The sequence below is a fragment of the Quercus lobata genome, chromosome 7 (assembly GCF_001633185.2).
Source record: "Quercus lobata isolate SW786 chromosome 7, ValleyOak3.0 Primary Assembly, whole genome shotgun sequence".
NCBI classification, from domain to species: domain Eukaryota; kingdom Viridiplantae; phylum Streptophyta; class Magnoliopsida; order Fagales; family Fagaceae; genus Quercus; species Quercus lobata.
The window spans coordinates 38541497-38557156 of record NC_044910.1 but is presented as its reverse complement, the minus strand read 5'-3'; the positions used below and the strand labels follow the sequence as shown (position 1 = coordinate 38557156).

The 15660-nt window shown below is 33.3% G+C and overlaps 2 protein-coding genes across 2 annotated transcripts; both read right to left on the bottom strand.

The window, feature by feature from the left end:
• On the bottom strand, positions 1–7970 carry LOC115951339 (eukaryotic translation initiation factor 2 subunit beta-like). The gene is made up of 10 exons (XM_031068548.1): positions 7758–7970; positions 4330–4391; positions 3760–3868; positions 3597–3652; positions 3444–3498; positions 3261–3352; positions 2019–2164; positions 1387–1529; positions 780–865; positions 1–285 (listed from the first exon to the last, which is right to left on the bottom strand). Exons 2-10 carry the CDS (start codon positions 4384–4386, stop codon positions 208–210), a joined length of 822 nt encoding a protein of 273 aa, XP_030924408.1. The 5' UTR covers positions 4387–4391; positions 7758–7970; the 3' UTR covers positions 1–207.
• A 3342-nt stretch (positions 7971–11312) lies between these two features.
• Positions 11313–12985, bottom strand: LOC115952017. Its single transcript, XM_031069117.1, has 3 exons — positions 12620–12985; positions 12272–12440; positions 11313–11563 (listed from the first exon to the last, which is right to left on the bottom strand). The coding sequence occupies exons 1-3, from the start codon at positions 12983–12985 to the stop codon at positions 11313–11315; spliced, it is 786 nt and encodes a 261-aa protein (XP_030924977.1).
• Between the last annotated feature and the right edge of the window lie 2675 nt (positions 12986–15660).

Below are 15660 nucleotides of genomic sequence, written 5' to 3'. Positions count from 1 at the left end.
TGAAACGAGCCGAAGAACTCATTGCCACATTCAAACTCCCATGCAAAAAGATATAATTATTGACTTATACTATTTATAAAAAATTTATTGACTTTTATACTCAAAACAAAGTATAGATTAGTAAACACTAAACAGTAACAAAGCTCTCTAAGGTTCATGACCCGCTGAACTATGAGTCTCCAACTAGGATAAGGGCAACAGGCCAGATCATGTCCCTGCATTCCTACGGCCAACACGAGCAACAAAACCAGCTTTGATTGGAGCAACTGATCTATTAGAACCGCACTGCAAAAATAAAATATCAAAAGAATAAGCTAAAAAGGAGAATAATAAAATAGTATTCAAAAAGTAATACCCAGAATAAAAAATATCAGATCAAACGATTATGGTGATCTGGTTAAAGATTTTCCCAACAGCCAATAAGACAGGATATTTAAGAAATGTTGTACATTTGCAATTAAAAAAAAAAAAAAAATCCTGAAAGTTGAACCCAAACTTAATAACACCAGATCATAAGAATAATCCAGTGTTCCATACTCAATCATGTATAAGACAATCAGACAATGTAGGCAATTCTTCAGAAAGGCCTCATCACAAAGAGCACTTGCCAAGGGGGGAAAAATCTTCTTTACTTCTATGAAAATAACCTTAAAGCTAAAAAACAGTGACAACAATAGTTAATGAAATAATTAAATTAATGACATTAGTGAAACCAAAGCCTGGTCTATCACCTACTATGCAGAGGGGGAGGGGAAAGAACGAACATATTAGACAGTTACCTTCTCACATCGAACAAAGAAGAGACGATTCTCCTTTGAAAGTATAGTATCTGGACTTTTGCACCCAAGGCAAATGACATACTCGTCTGAAAACAAAGTAGCAATCAACAAGAGTTCAAGAAGCTATAATATACAACAATTGGTAATGGAAGTAGAACAAGAGACACTCAGCCACAAAATGTTTGACAACTAGACCAATCGGATTATCATTAAACAAAAGATATGGGTTGTGTTAGGCTCCTAGTTAACATTTCAAGCACTTCCATATAGAACCAGAGTATGGCAGTTCAAAGAAAAGGATAGTATTGCCCGATACATACAGTGCCTTCCCTTTAGTCAATGCAAGATTGGTGGAGGGAGTGTTTCTTTGTCTTTTTTTTTGAGAAAGGAAAGGGGTGGCAGGAGTGCAGCTACATTTGAGCACCAAGACTAATATGAAACACAAGAAGCAGATGCATAGAGGACAGATTATTTCAAATAAATTTTTTGGACTCACAGTCACTGCAATCCATATACGTACCAACTTAGAAAGCAATACTATCTAGGTTCAACCAACTGTGGTATCAATGGTTCATCACAGAAAAAGTGAATGAGATGAGATACTCACTGACATATCGTCGCAGGATTCCTTCAAAATTCTTAGGTGCAAATCTTCCCTTCACAACTAATCTGTTCTGCCCATCAGTTGATCCACTTGTCCCCAGTTCAGCCAGCAAGAAAGCCATGACATGCTCGTGCGGTCGATGCATCCTTATTTTTTTAAGGGAGAGAAAAAAAGCAAAGAATTAGTATTTTTTTTTTTTTTTTTTGAAAGCAATATAAAACACCACCACCAGTAAAGAACATGTCATTTGATAAACTCAAGCCACAATCTCAGTTGAACAATTACCAGCACCAGAAAAATGTTCCAAATATAACCTATGAGCAAAGAATACTTGAGCAATCTCTGTACTTGGAAGACAGCATATTGTGCATGTGGGCACGGTAAAATGGATATATACAATTACAATAAGATCTTTTCCAGAACATGACCTTCACATACACCAGGCAGAAAAACATGAACATCAATGAAAACAGAATGAATGAAACAGATTGTTAAGAGGATGTATAAGGAAAAGGTTCGAATGCAATCAACAAGAAGCATGCCTGTAATACAACAAAAAGCAAGAAAATAGTAACTACAAATAATTAAGAGCTCACAATAGAGGGAGTCTAGAAAGCAAAAGAAATCAAACATACGTCCTGCAGAGATCCATGAAATTCACAAAAACAGTTTTCTTCGTGCCTTCACGAAGAACTTGTGGAGGCCTCATAACTGTCCTACGCCTATCTCCTGCCAGCTCTGGATTGTTCTCCCGAAGAATGTTAAACACCCTACCAAGAAGCTGTACACAATATCAGAGAAAAACCCCATTACTAACAACGCATGATAATACAAACCGTAGGCTCAAGATCATCTGCAAACCTCAGTATCCTTTTCCAATTCACCAATGATACAGGGGAGAAAAGATACGACACATCTACACATGATGTTAAAACCACATTCCTAGTAATAAGCTGAGATCAATTCTTGATTCACACACACCTGCTAAACTGACCCTCTCATCATCAGATAACCTAATATGATAAATGTTATTAGGTTGGACACATGATCTAGGTCAATTATGTAGGGGGTCACGACAGCCATAGTTGTGATAAGTTCTAAGCACATGTTTTATTGGAGCAAATAGATAGAAGACCCAAGAGCTCGTGATGCCTCGCCCTGTTAGCAACCCATGGGAGAATGAAAAAATATAGCAAAAGACTTTTAGCCTCAAGAAGATGAGTCCTAAGCACCAACAGTGAAGTAAATCGAAGGGCATTAACCAAAAGGCATGCATGAAACTAGCCATGTTGATAAAATTCAAGAACAAGCCACAACAAAACTTAGGCACTGTACTAACAACACAACCCCCAACCCCCCCAAAAAAAGGGAACCATTGAGATACAGCTATCCCAACACCATCAGTGACACCTCAAAGGATCCATAAACCAGTGGCCCTGCTGTGCAGGTCAACAAAAGCTAAGAGGATAGAGAGCTCCTTACACCCCGCTCTCTACCAAACAATAGGCAATCACATTAAAGTCAATAGCCGAAAAGACACACAACTCCTTGAGTTTCAATCATGTGCATGCTACCATATTCTCAAAGGCACTAGGAAAAAAATTACTCATATTCTGAAGTAAGCTTTCTAAGGTATATATTCTAAGGAGAGGTCTCTCTAAACCACAAGTACAAACCTCAAAAACTAACAATGATTAACACAATGTGATTGGGTACAAATGGTCCTATATCAGGCATCCATAGAGTTAATGAATAAAAATGAAGAAGTAACAAGTAAAATAAATTAATCATCCACTGAATATAAAACTCAGAAAACACAGCTATGATAATATTAACTTCAAAAGAGAACTCGAGCAACATAAAAATAAATAGTATACCTCCTCGTATTCATAATCACGGTCAGTTCCTTCCCAAGGATAACGTGCATGTAGTTCACTTCCTTCTCGTTCTTCATCCTCACCAACATGATCTAAATGGGGAAAACATAAAATCTCAATGGTTCTAACAGGTAAATCATATTAAAAAATTACATTTAAAAAAAACCAACAACAGCATATTACCATCCAAATCTTCCCCTGCATCCCCACTCTCATCATTCAAGGAACTGGTTTCCACCTACAAAGATACCAAGCATCTGAAGTTATTGCTGCTGGCAATGTACAAATAAACACAGAAAGACATATTTGTTCACTATAGATATCAAGACTGCTTACTGGCTTCTTCTTCTTCTTTTTCAAACCAGAGAAAGTACTTTCAAGTCCATCAGAAACTGCAAGGAAAGGATTAAGCCTCTAGCTACGTAACGCATGTAATAGCGAACTCACATAAAATTAAATAGACAACATTTAAAAATTAACAGTTAATGAATTTAAATACCTTCCAAGTTTTCAGTCTTCACAGCCAAATTGTCAACAGGATCATCAGCAGGATCCTGAATCACAACCTTCTTCTTCTTCTTCTTTTTAGTAGGATCAAATGGGGCAATCTGCTATCAATGAATTCATTAAGAAATATAATGTGACGCTGTAGTCAAGAAAACATCTCAGGTAGTCCTAAATGTCAATAAATGCATCAAGATGTTGCCTATATAAGGTTTATCCATATATGTATATCTTTTTTAACATCTGAATATAAGAAAAATGACTATTTACTAAACTTGACCTCAGCTAAATGCTGCATTGACATCAGATGAAGATTCTATAAGTCTCAGTAAACAAACACCACCTTTAACTTTTTTGGTTAGTAATTAATTTCTCTTTAAAAAAAGTCGCAAAAATTAACAAGGGAAGAATACAAGAGAAGACAGTTTAACACTAAAATCTAACCAGACAACAATTTAATCACCTCAAACAATTTGTTTTAACTTTTAACTAATAGTCTAATTCCTACACCACAGAAATTAAGGGGGAGAAGGTATGGGCATGTAAAAGTAAAGAATAAACTTACATCTGCCACTTTGTCCTTTACATCATTGGGAACAACATTGGGAACATCATCTGCCATGATTTCTATAGAGCAAGAAAAACTAAATTAGTATATAATGCACCAAAACAAAATAAGGGAAACAAAAACAACGGCACAAAGCCCATTCAAGATGCTACAAAAGAGAGATGGACTCAATCCCTGTTATAAAGTTGTATCATCAAAATCCAGTTTCAGTATAACATTGCATACATAATTTCTTTTTCTTTTTTTTTTTTGCTCGGTATGATATGCATACCTAATCCCCATACGACCTCAAAGAGCAAAAAAAGAAAAAAAGAAAACCATGATAAAATCAAATCATGAAACTTGTTTATCAAAAACTTACACCATGTTTGGGAGTTTGGAGGGAAAAGGAGAGAAGAGCATAAGTGACTTGGTTTAAGTAATGTCATGTGTATTGATTTGCTTTAGAGCAATTTTCATGAGTTATAGCAATTCAGATAACAATCTACTATTTTAATTATAGTATTTTCACTTGGGACCTGAGCAATGTCAAGTGTTCAGTGAATTTTATATTACATGAAGTATATTAACCAGAATGAAAAAGTTCTTGATATGACATTTCCATCATATTCTCCCAATTCTCAACAATCAGATTTTTATTCAAAAATAATTAATGTAATTTTACTTAACAAAAATTTCTCAGAATATACCCAAAAAAAAAAATGGAAAACCTCTTTATATTCTTAAATTTTTACACAATCTTCCATTCAAAAAGAAAGCAGATAAGATAATAATGCTATAAATAAAACAACACAACCATGAACTATCCAGCCTAAACTCTAATTTATGCTCAAATTCCAATTCCTACAATGCTCCAATGTGCACCCTACAAAATCTCATATTTCTCAGCATGCCATTAGTGCACAGAGTTCCAAAGCCCACAACCAGGGAATAATCACCCAAACTTATGGGCTTATGGCCTGATTAGAGCAGTCTCAAACTTAAAGGTCTCCACAAAACCATCTCACAATACTAAAATCCTTGGCCTAAATCATATACAACCAGCCCCAAGTTGAATTTCTAAATTACAAAGCCAAACAAGCAAGTACGGTCTCGATTTCCAAGTTTCAACCAAGCCTTTGGCCTTGACCAATTTTATGTCCAGCTTATAGTTCCGTCCTAATTACTATAAATCTCATTTTAGGAGTTCCATGGAAGATTCCAAAACCTCAAGATCCAAATTCCAATACCATTTTCCAATGTTACCGAATACTCATGATTGTAAGGTATAGACCCCACTTCAATAAACCCATGAAACTTAAACACAAAACTATCAAGCCCATTGTTAAGCATCATAGTTGTATCCACAAAACATGCCATTAAAATAGTTTTTTTTTTTTTTTTTTTTTCAAAGATTCAAATCACAAATTTTGGTCCCTCAGATAACCCCCCTCCCCCTCCCCCCTTTTTGGTGCGGTTTGATGACCCTTAGTCAATGGACAAAAATTACACTCTAATCATCATAACAAAACTCAATAACATCAATAAAAACTAATACACACCCAAGTCTTTTTAAACTCAAATCTTCAACCTCCCGATTGAATCTAAAACCTGATTCGATAACAACCCTTATCTTTCCTCAGAGTTTCCAACCCCAACATAGCACATGTTTCAAATAGTGTTTATAAGTGCCATGGCCTCCATAGCCCCTTTACCCAATATTCAATTTCAACCTCAGTTAGTAATAATAACGCATATAGTACTCGTATGTACGTAATTTGGAAAGAAACTTGCGTTTGCCATTCAGTTTTCAAATGAACAGTAATATTCACAACTATTTGAAAGCTAAAGTATCATTAGCATTTATTACTGCTAACGTTATAATCGGCAATTTGAATACACATTTGAACTTTGCAAGATACACGGCACTGAAAGATTTGGATATACCACGGGAACAAAAGATTAAAGTGAACCACTTCAATATAGGAATAGTCAAAAACTGTAGTTCATAACTACAAACAAAAAGCAAAAACTAAAGCTGCCAAATCTCATTTACTTTATACCAAATTAACATCCCCTATTTACATCCTCCTCATTAAGTCTATTATATTTATTATTATAAAGTATATTTACTTGTAATTTCTTTGTACATTTTACACCAATGGAATGAGTAGTGATTTTTTTGTATAGAAATTAGAATTAATATATTAGAGACAAATAATAAGTAAGCTCAACTTTTATTTTTTTTAGAGCAAAAGTAAGCTTAACTAAAATAGACAATTAGTGTGTGTTTGGATACCAATGAAAAATTAAAATTAATTTACTATTCAGCTTATTTTTGCTACTATTTATGAGCCTTATTGCACTTTTTAGTACTATTTATGGGCTCCGCTGTACTATTTCAACTAACTTTTACCTTTATTTACAGTACTCTCAGTAATAAGTTTTCAATTTTAGCAAAATAAAATAAGTATTATCCAGACAAATCCTTAGCAAATAATTGAATGAGTTTATCATATTATTTTTATTTATTTGATATCATATATTTTGGATCTTTGAATTAGTAAAACAATATTTGATTTTTTTTTTTTTTACAAAATAAAAATTCTATTATAACATAATCTAAGTATATATGTGTGTGAAACTTCCTTTTGAAGACTTGAATCCCGGCCCTTACACCCCACACCGCACAAGTACTTATACTAGTGGAGTGGAGTGACCATCGCACCAAAGGTGAGCGGTGATAATATTTAATAGTTTTTTTTTTCTTTTTGAAAGCGATAATATGTAATAGTTGATACAACTTAATTTGATTATTATTTTTGGGATGGATATTATTGAGTTAATATATTCATGATTATTAATTTTTTATTTTTTTATTTTTTTATCTCCAAAAAAGTATATAGCTAATATTTCCGTATTTTTCTGCCGAAATTTTGAAACGTCTTTTCTTGAAAGGTACCTAATTATGTCCGTCCGTAAATTTACTATATTATACATCGTACCATACACATACCGTATTTTACAAACTACGATTACAACAACATCGCAAAGCCCATATCTAAACAACAAAAAATCCCAAGTCTAAAATGTCTAAACACATCCATAAAAGCCAAGCTTAATAACATTAGCTTATTTATTTTCACAGATTAAAACCCTAGTCTGGAATTCAAAACAAAACCCATCTTCCCCTTCTAAATATATCATCAAACACACAACAACTTGGCCCCAACTAAACCGTGCTTTCAAAACTCTCAAAACCCCATATCTTTATTTGTCAATTTCGAACGTAAACAAAACCCACACACAAAAACAAGACATCCAAACAAACCTTTATATATATATATATATATATATATCAATAAAAACTCGATATAATTCATAGACAATAACTTAATCCAAAGTTGTAATTGAAACAAACTTAGAATTTTAGTTTTTTTTTTTACCTTTGTTTGTTGTAGTAGCTGAAAAAAGCGAGAAAATCCTTTGTTTTCCGGTGAGTTCGTGGCGGCTGGTGGTGGTGGTGATGGTTTTAAGAGTGGCGTTCAAGTAAGGGAGAAATTTGTGATGACTAGTTGAGAAAGCAGAGATTTTTTAACCGACGGAACGAGGAACTAGACTTGTTTGGGCTGCTATATATAATATATTTTTGAATTTTTCTACACAGTGTTTTGATATTTTATTCTTTTTGGCCCAGGTTTGAAGTTAAGGTCTGAATGGATATCATTTATTGTTGAGAGAAAAAAAACAGAAAATAGTAGGATAAAATAATTTTTAAATATATAAATAAAATTATGAGAGTTTATTTTAAAGTTATTTTTACTAAAATAAAAAAATATTTACAAGTTTTATGAATAGTGTACAAGACCCGTTAAAAACGCTGAACGGTAAAAAGTCAACCGAGCGAGTTATCCGAACGTGCACGTATTGAAATTTGAAAATTGATTTTATTTATTTATTTGAGTTATGTTAATATTATTTTTTACTTTGGGCCCAAGTTTGAGGTTGTTGGGTTTAAGAGGGATTGAACCTCTTTTTTTGTTTTTTTTTTGTTTTGTTTTTTTTTTTTTTTTCTAAATGGGTTGAACTTATCGTTTTATTTGAGTTATATTAATATCTCACATGACTTTTTAGTTTTTAAAAAGCACGTTACATCTTTGTAAAATACTTTGTATCTATATTATTATTCTTTGAGTAATGTCACCGTCACAAAATTATTTTTATAACATTTTTACAAATTGTTGTTGTAACAAATTTCTTATTGGATCTACCAATAATATCACTTTTTTATTTACTAATAATCAGTCACTACATCAGCAATTTGTAAAAGTTTTCATAAAAAAGTTTGTATCTCTAATATTTTCCTTATTCTTGAAGGATTATGAGTAATGCTATGGCCACAAACTATTTTACAACATTTTTACATATTGTTGTTATCACCAACATCTTATAATACTGGTTTTCATTTAGACCCACCACGAGTAATGCTACAACCACAAACAATTTTACAACATTTTTACAAACTAATGATGTGACAACTTCTTATTGGTTTTTATCTAAACCCATCATTAACATCACTTTTTCATTTACTAATAATCACTTATCACATCAACATTATAAATTTTTTTTGTAAAATAATTTGTATTCTCTAGCATTACTCAACCTACCACTAATATCATTTTTATTTATTTACCAATAACCAATAATCACTAACCGAATCAACACAATCAAACATAAAGGTCAAAATAAAATTTAAAAGCAAAAAGAGTACTTTACTCAAAACAATAATATCAAAAGGTTCAAAACATGACCAATTCATAGGAACAAAATTCTTGTGAGGTAAGGAGTAAGGATGGAAATTCAAGATTTCAAGATAGAACTTTACACATATATATACTTAAATTAAGTTAGAGTGAAATTTATATCTTATATAAAAAAACAAAAACAAAAAAACATGATCCAAACAGTATGATAAATATATTCTAAATGGATAGTTATTCATCTATCCAAACAAGTCCCTCTCTCCATGTCATCTAGTAAATCCTCCCCTGCTCAACTCAACACAATTTCCATTCTAGCAGCATCGCCTCCTTCCCCATTGGCTGTTTCTAATTATTGCATAGTAGATTGTGTTGATTATTAAACACGACATGGATTGGGATAGTTATTCATCTATCCAAACAAGTCCCTCTCTCCATGTCATCTAGTAAATCCTCCCCTGCTTAACTCAACACAATTTCCATTCTAGCAGCATCGTCTCCTTCCCCACTGGCTGTTTCTAATTATTGCATAGTAGACTGTGTTGATTATTAAACACGTCATGGATTGAGTTAAGTTGGAAATTACTTAACCCAAAATAAGTTGAATTGGATTTAAAATATCAAAATTTTAGTATAAACCATACATAATTCCCTTTTTTTAGAAAAGATTTATCACTCATGGATACATATATCTACTACTCACTTACATGGAGTCCATCTATCGTGCATAAGATGTATGTATCCACCCTTGCATGGGGTGGACCCCGTGAGAGGGTGAATACATGCATTTGATGCGAGTAATTATAATACCACTTCTAAGAGCATCCACAACCGGTTTTCATATTTCATCTTATTTTACCATCCTAAAAAATTACTTTATCAATTATACCATACCATTTTACAATACACCTAGCATCCCAACTTTTATTTTCCTATTCTACTCATTAAAATAATATTTCTACACAATAAAATACACTTTATCATTAAAATAATATTTTCCTATTCTACTTTATCATTAAAATACTTTTTTTTTGGATGGCATAGCGCTACAGTGCAATCTCACATATGAGATCGCACTGTAGCGCTATGCCAAAAAAATTTGGTCGGTCCCAAGTTAGCCATCCAGTTGTTGGAGCAATTTGGGCCCAAATGCCAAATGAAATTTACAATTTGGCATTTGAGAAGCCCATTGCTGATGCTCTAAATGGATATATCCTAAAATATTTGAAAATTATCTCTTGTTGGATTGTTGAGTCGTACGGGTGTATAACCTATATTTGAAAATTATCTCTTATTTTTACAAGCAACATCTCAACTAACTATTCCCCCAACCCATAAAAGTTTAAAGTTCAAACTATATACTCTTTTGCCTTTGAATTCACAAATTGGCAAAAAAAAGATCTCCCACACATAGTGTAAGCTAAAAGAGCAAACAAAATAGGGTGTAATGAACAAAGTTTCTCTTCAAACTAATTTGGTGAGAAACTCTTTAAACTTCTTATATATCTCTTTTTTTGGTGTGAAATTTGAAAATGTAACCGTTGAATTTCCTATTCCTTATGTTCTTAACATATATATCAAATTTCTTTCAAATCGGATTTTATTTACTATCCGATCAATAAACTTATTTTTTATACAAAATTTTAAATTACAAAAACTTGAAATTTTGACATTTTTTTGATGACTTAGCAATTGATTTTTGATTTTCTTGAAATTTTGCAAGAATAAAGGATATAATAAGAACATGTAAAACAATGGTTATATTTTCAAATTTCACACTCAAAAACTTGTTCACATATATTGGTGGCATGGTGGTGGTGGTGGTGGTGGTGTGGAGCTTCGATTTGGTTCATGCAAGCTCACTGTGGCTCTCTCTCTCTCTCTCTCTCTCTCTCTCTCTTGATGGAGCTATGGGGGGAGATACAAATCATAAAACACCTATTAATGTGAATATTGAATGAAAAATATCCCCTTTCATTCGATATAAACATATTTCATGGTTCGAATTAAATATTACTAATGATAATTTAAAATCAAATTATGAAAGAGGTACAAATCATAAAACACCCCCCTATTAATGTGAATATTAAATGAAAAATATCCCCTTTCATTCAAAATAAATATATTTCATGGTTTGAATTAAATATTACAAATTATAATTTAAAATTGTTAATCATCCCTTAATAGTTCATCAAATTATATATGTTTCATCCGAAACCAACCAAGTCATGCAAGTATCTCTCACCCCACAGGGTTAGCTACAATACCATTCACAAGAACAGGCTTCATATTATCAATTAGCTCTTGCATTTGTTCTCTTGAATGCAATGGTGCCGGATACACGCACACACAATCCAATTTTCCATCCCTAACTGTGTCAAACATGGCAATGGATGGGCCAACACCATGAACCGAGGCACACCCCATGTAGTCCTCTAGTCCAACCTCATGTTGCATGTCATTGGATTGATCAATCACAGGGTCCTCAAAGACTGACATGAAGGATGTTCTCAGTGAAGATGATGCTGTCAAGCTAGGGTTTTAAATGGCCTTGCACATGAGGAAGTTGAGGTCAGCCATGTCTGAGAAGTGTTTGTTGTTGTTCTAAGAGTTTGCAAATGCCATATAGGTTTTTTGAGCCAGCTCCCATAGCTTTTCTCCTCCTTTGATAAAGTGGTAGAATCCTGGAAATTTAATGGTTATTCTACTAGTTATGTCCAACATACAAAGATCATGAATCATATTCAGGGGGATTTGGATGCTAGCCATTTCAAATGAAAGTAGGGAGATTCAATTATGCAGTAAATTATTTTAAGTGACAGGGTATTAGAAACATATTGAGATTTAAATTATTTAATTTGAATCATGAAATTGATTCATTTTAAATTGAAACGATCTTTTTCCAAGAATTAGAACTCAATATATAATAACATCTCAATATACATCAAGGAAATTAATGTTCATTTTGGCTATCTAGAACCACATTATAGCAAATTCATTGTCTATCATCCGGATAAAGGCTATTAGATGATGGATTTAGAAGCAAAAAAAATTATAAATGAGTTTTTTTCCAAATATAAATGACTCAATGCCACTAAACCATCAAACTGTTGACTACTTTTGCAGTTTGAATAAGGAATAGGCAATGTATATACACACTAGATTTGTAGATATTGACTGACTTGTGATGGGGGGCTTACCAAAACGGCGATTGGAAAGAGCTGGATCAAGAATGGAACGACAATCAGTGAGAGTCACCACCCCATACTTCTTTCGTTGATTATCAAGTCGACGTTTAGAGCTATATGCAGCAATCAATCCAGCAACTACCAATGCCCCACATAGCTTGATCCCTCTTGATTTGCATCCCTGCAAAAAATAATTTTAGCCCTATTTTAAATACCAAGATTAATAATCCCATCTAAGTGATTAAGCACTTCTTCTAAATAAATGGCCCAGTAGTCTTATTACTTATCTAATAATAGCAATACATTTTGTTCTTCTAGTTCAAGCTTTTTAAGAGTTATGTGCATGCATAATCAACTTACAGCAAGAATTTTCTCAGTCTCATTTTGGTTCATTTGTAGCCTCACCACTTGAGACGATCTAGGTGACCTTGTATCTTTAAATTTCAGATTTGTGAGCCTTAGAGAACTAACAGAGTAACTAAGCATGTCCACCCCACGTGACCACAAAGGCTTCTTAGCCTTCCCATTAGGAATAAGATCCTCAATTTTCAAACTAACCTCCCCTTTATTATTTCCCATTAACCCTCCTCCAACTTCTTCACTCATCAACTCCAGCAACTCTCTCAGCAGTGACACTGCGGTGGTGTGGTCACAAGCTGAAACGTGAAGCCGGAACACCACAATATACTTTGTACTAGGAAGAGCATATGTGGTTGCAAAGAACATGTCATTTGTGTTAGTACATGTATGGTTATTATTAGGACTACTAGTACTAGACCAAGTGTTTTGGTTTAGTTCATGTTCTAGGATTAAATGGAAGGGTGAGATAGAGTGGTTGGTAGGAATGGAAAGGCCTTCTATGATACTAAAAGTTGATGGGATAGTGAATGATTTTACTTGAACAAATTAAATGGAGTAGGAGATGTGATGAAAGAGATTGTGTTTGTAGTAGTGTTGGAATTGAGTCTAGACTTGAGAATTGGGTGTGAGTTTTGGAGTTTGTGGATTGCAGTTTGGAGATGTGAAATGTTTGGGGCTTTGGAGGAAAGGAGAGCAAGTACGGCTATGCCTGTGCCACCAGGCACCACTTGGCACCAGCTATACTCGGTGCCACCAACTGGTCTGCCCTTGGGCTCGACACTTTGGGTATTGAGCCTCTCAATAGACATGTTAGCAGGGAAAAATAAGTGTCGGCGAGTAAAGTCTTTGTGTTGCCTCTCCAAGTGGAACATATAGGCAATTGTAGAGGTTATAACAAGCTTAGGATACAACATTTTTTTACAAACTTTTCTCGCAATTATTAATTTAGTTTGTTGGGATGACGCATAAATAAAAAGGGTACAGTTGATACTAGTAAAAGTGGTGTTGTTTACAAACACAATAAATCATGTCAACATATAACTATTGTAAAAAGTATTGTGTCCCTAACACTAATCTGGGTATTAAGAGTTATAAAATGTCAAAATGCTACACAGCCATGATACATGGCCTCATGGCAATAATGAGTTCTGTATTTCCTTCCGTCTATCTATTTTTGGGAAGAGATATTGACATTCATTGAATGACTCTGATTTCCATTTTATTAGTGTATAGCCTATTCATTGTTGGTTACTCGAAAAAAAAGAAACTTCATGGCTGATGTAGATGTCTAAAATTTGAGATTTTCACTTTCAGTTCCTACCAACATCAAGTCTTAAACTATAGTTTATACAATTAAGAAGCGGCATTGTGACAGTAGACAGCCCATCTCTGTGACACACTTTCAGTTCTTTTTTCTTTTCCTGAAAATGTGACTCTGTGTGACACACTCATTCATTTTCCAACTTTCCAACTTTCCAACCAACCTCATAAAATTTGTTCCTTGAGATGTTAAAAAATGAAATATCTTTCATGCCAGTAAGTTTCTTTTGTTTACATTCTCAAAAAAAAAAAAGTTTCTTTTGTTTATTTCTATGTTTTTTCAGTGAGTCCTCATATTTGATATTGATACATCTGTTTATCTAAATAATAAAAAGAAATGCTGAGTCGATTTTGATTTCTTCTTAAGTATAATTGATGTTGTCAAGAGAAAACAAAACAAAAATATAAACAAGACCTTGAATGAGGCAATGAAAGAAATATTGGGGTCTTTTTCTAATCTCTACCATTGATTGTGTCGTTTTAAATAGGGAAATGCCTAATGCACATCACTTAATGCACACATAGTACACATACTCTCTAAAAATAAGGAAAATTGTGACTTCTTTGAAGTTCAAAACCGTGACTTGAAGTCAGTTTTCCTTGCTTTTGAAGAGTGATACATATTATATGTGTAAGTGTGTGTAATAGATAAATTTGAAATATATGGTCATCACTATATGTGGTACTATATATTCTAGAATTGTGCAATAAAAATGGAGTTATGTGACTTATGTCACAATCCATGGGCTACTATATAGTATAAAGTTTCACAGTTTGAACATTGACCCATACTGACCAAATTAATCGAACGCAGGCTGTGTGCATCATGTGCTATTTAGTTCATGGCTTCTTGATAAAGTAAATAATGACTCGCACTATAAATGGTAGTATTTCCTGATTATGCACAAGGTAATCAGGACAACCCCCCTTAATTTGTTGAAAAATCTATTTCTGTTTCTGAAAAATCTGTTCCTGTTAAAACTGAGAAACCTTTGATTGATTTACCCAGTCAAAGAGAAAAAGTTATGTTTAAAACTTCTCAGTCTAAGACTCTTGAAATTGTTGAACAAATGCTTTTTGATTTAAAAGTTAAAACTGAGGGTACTTCTACAAGTACTCCAACTGCTCGAATTATTTCCAAAAAAGAACTTGTTTCTGAAGAAAATACAGATTCTGATACTGTATCTTCTGTTTCTACTGATAAACTTTATGAATGGAATATTGATGGTTTGTCTGAACTGGAAATCGTTACTAAAATAATTCACATGTCTATGGTTAGTATTGCTTACCAAAATTACCATGATCTTGATCAACCTAGATTATTAACTTGCTTGTTACTGGTTTTTCTGGTGCTCTTCGTGGATGGTAGGATTCATATATCACTGAAGAATCCAGAGAGTCTATTAAACATGCTGTTAAAAAGAATGATGAATGTTTGCCTATTTTTGATGAAAGTATTGTTTGTAATGGTGTCAATACCTTGATCTATACTACTCTCAAACACTTTGTTGGTACTCCATCCAATATTTCATCTCATGATTATTTAAATGATTTGAGTTGTCCAACTATGTCTGAATACAGATGGTATCAAGATGTATTTACTTCCAGAGTGATGCTCCAGAAAGATTGTCATAAGTTTTATTGGAAAGAAAAGTTTATTGACGGTCTACCTCCTATCTTTGCTCATAAGGTAAAACAAGAATTAATGGGTAAAAATGATT

What these genes read in the sequence shown, in the direction of transcription:
- LOC115951339 (XM_031068548.1), bottom strand. Translation starts at nt 4,386, where the DNA reads ATGGCAGATGATGTTCCCAATGTTGTTCCCAATGATGTAAAGGACAAA. An exon ending in GAAGACTGAAAACTTGGAAG is followed by an intron (nt 3,653 to 3,759) that starts GTATTTAAATTC and finishes CTTTCCTTGCAG; the next exon opens with TTTCTGATGGACTTGAAAGT. An exon ending in TTCATGGATCTCTGCAGGAC is followed by an intron (nt 1,530 to 2,018) that starts GTATGTTTGATT and finishes TAAAAAAATAAG; the next exon opens with GATGCATCGACCGCACGAGC.
- LOC115952017 (XM_031069117.1), bottom strand. Translation starts at nt 12,985, where the DNA reads ATGTTCTTTGCAACCACATATGCTCTTCCTAGTACAAAGTATATTGTG. An exon ending in AGACTGAGAAAATTCTTGCT is followed by an intron (nt 12,441 to 12,619) that starts GTAAGTTGATTA and finishes TATTTTTTGCAG; the next exon opens with GGATGCAAATCAAGAGGGAT. An exon ending in TCTTTCCAATCGCCGTTTTG is followed by an intron (nt 11,564 to 12,271) that starts GTAAGCCCCCCA and finishes CCTTCATGTCAG; the next exon opens with TCTTTGAGGACCCTGTGATT.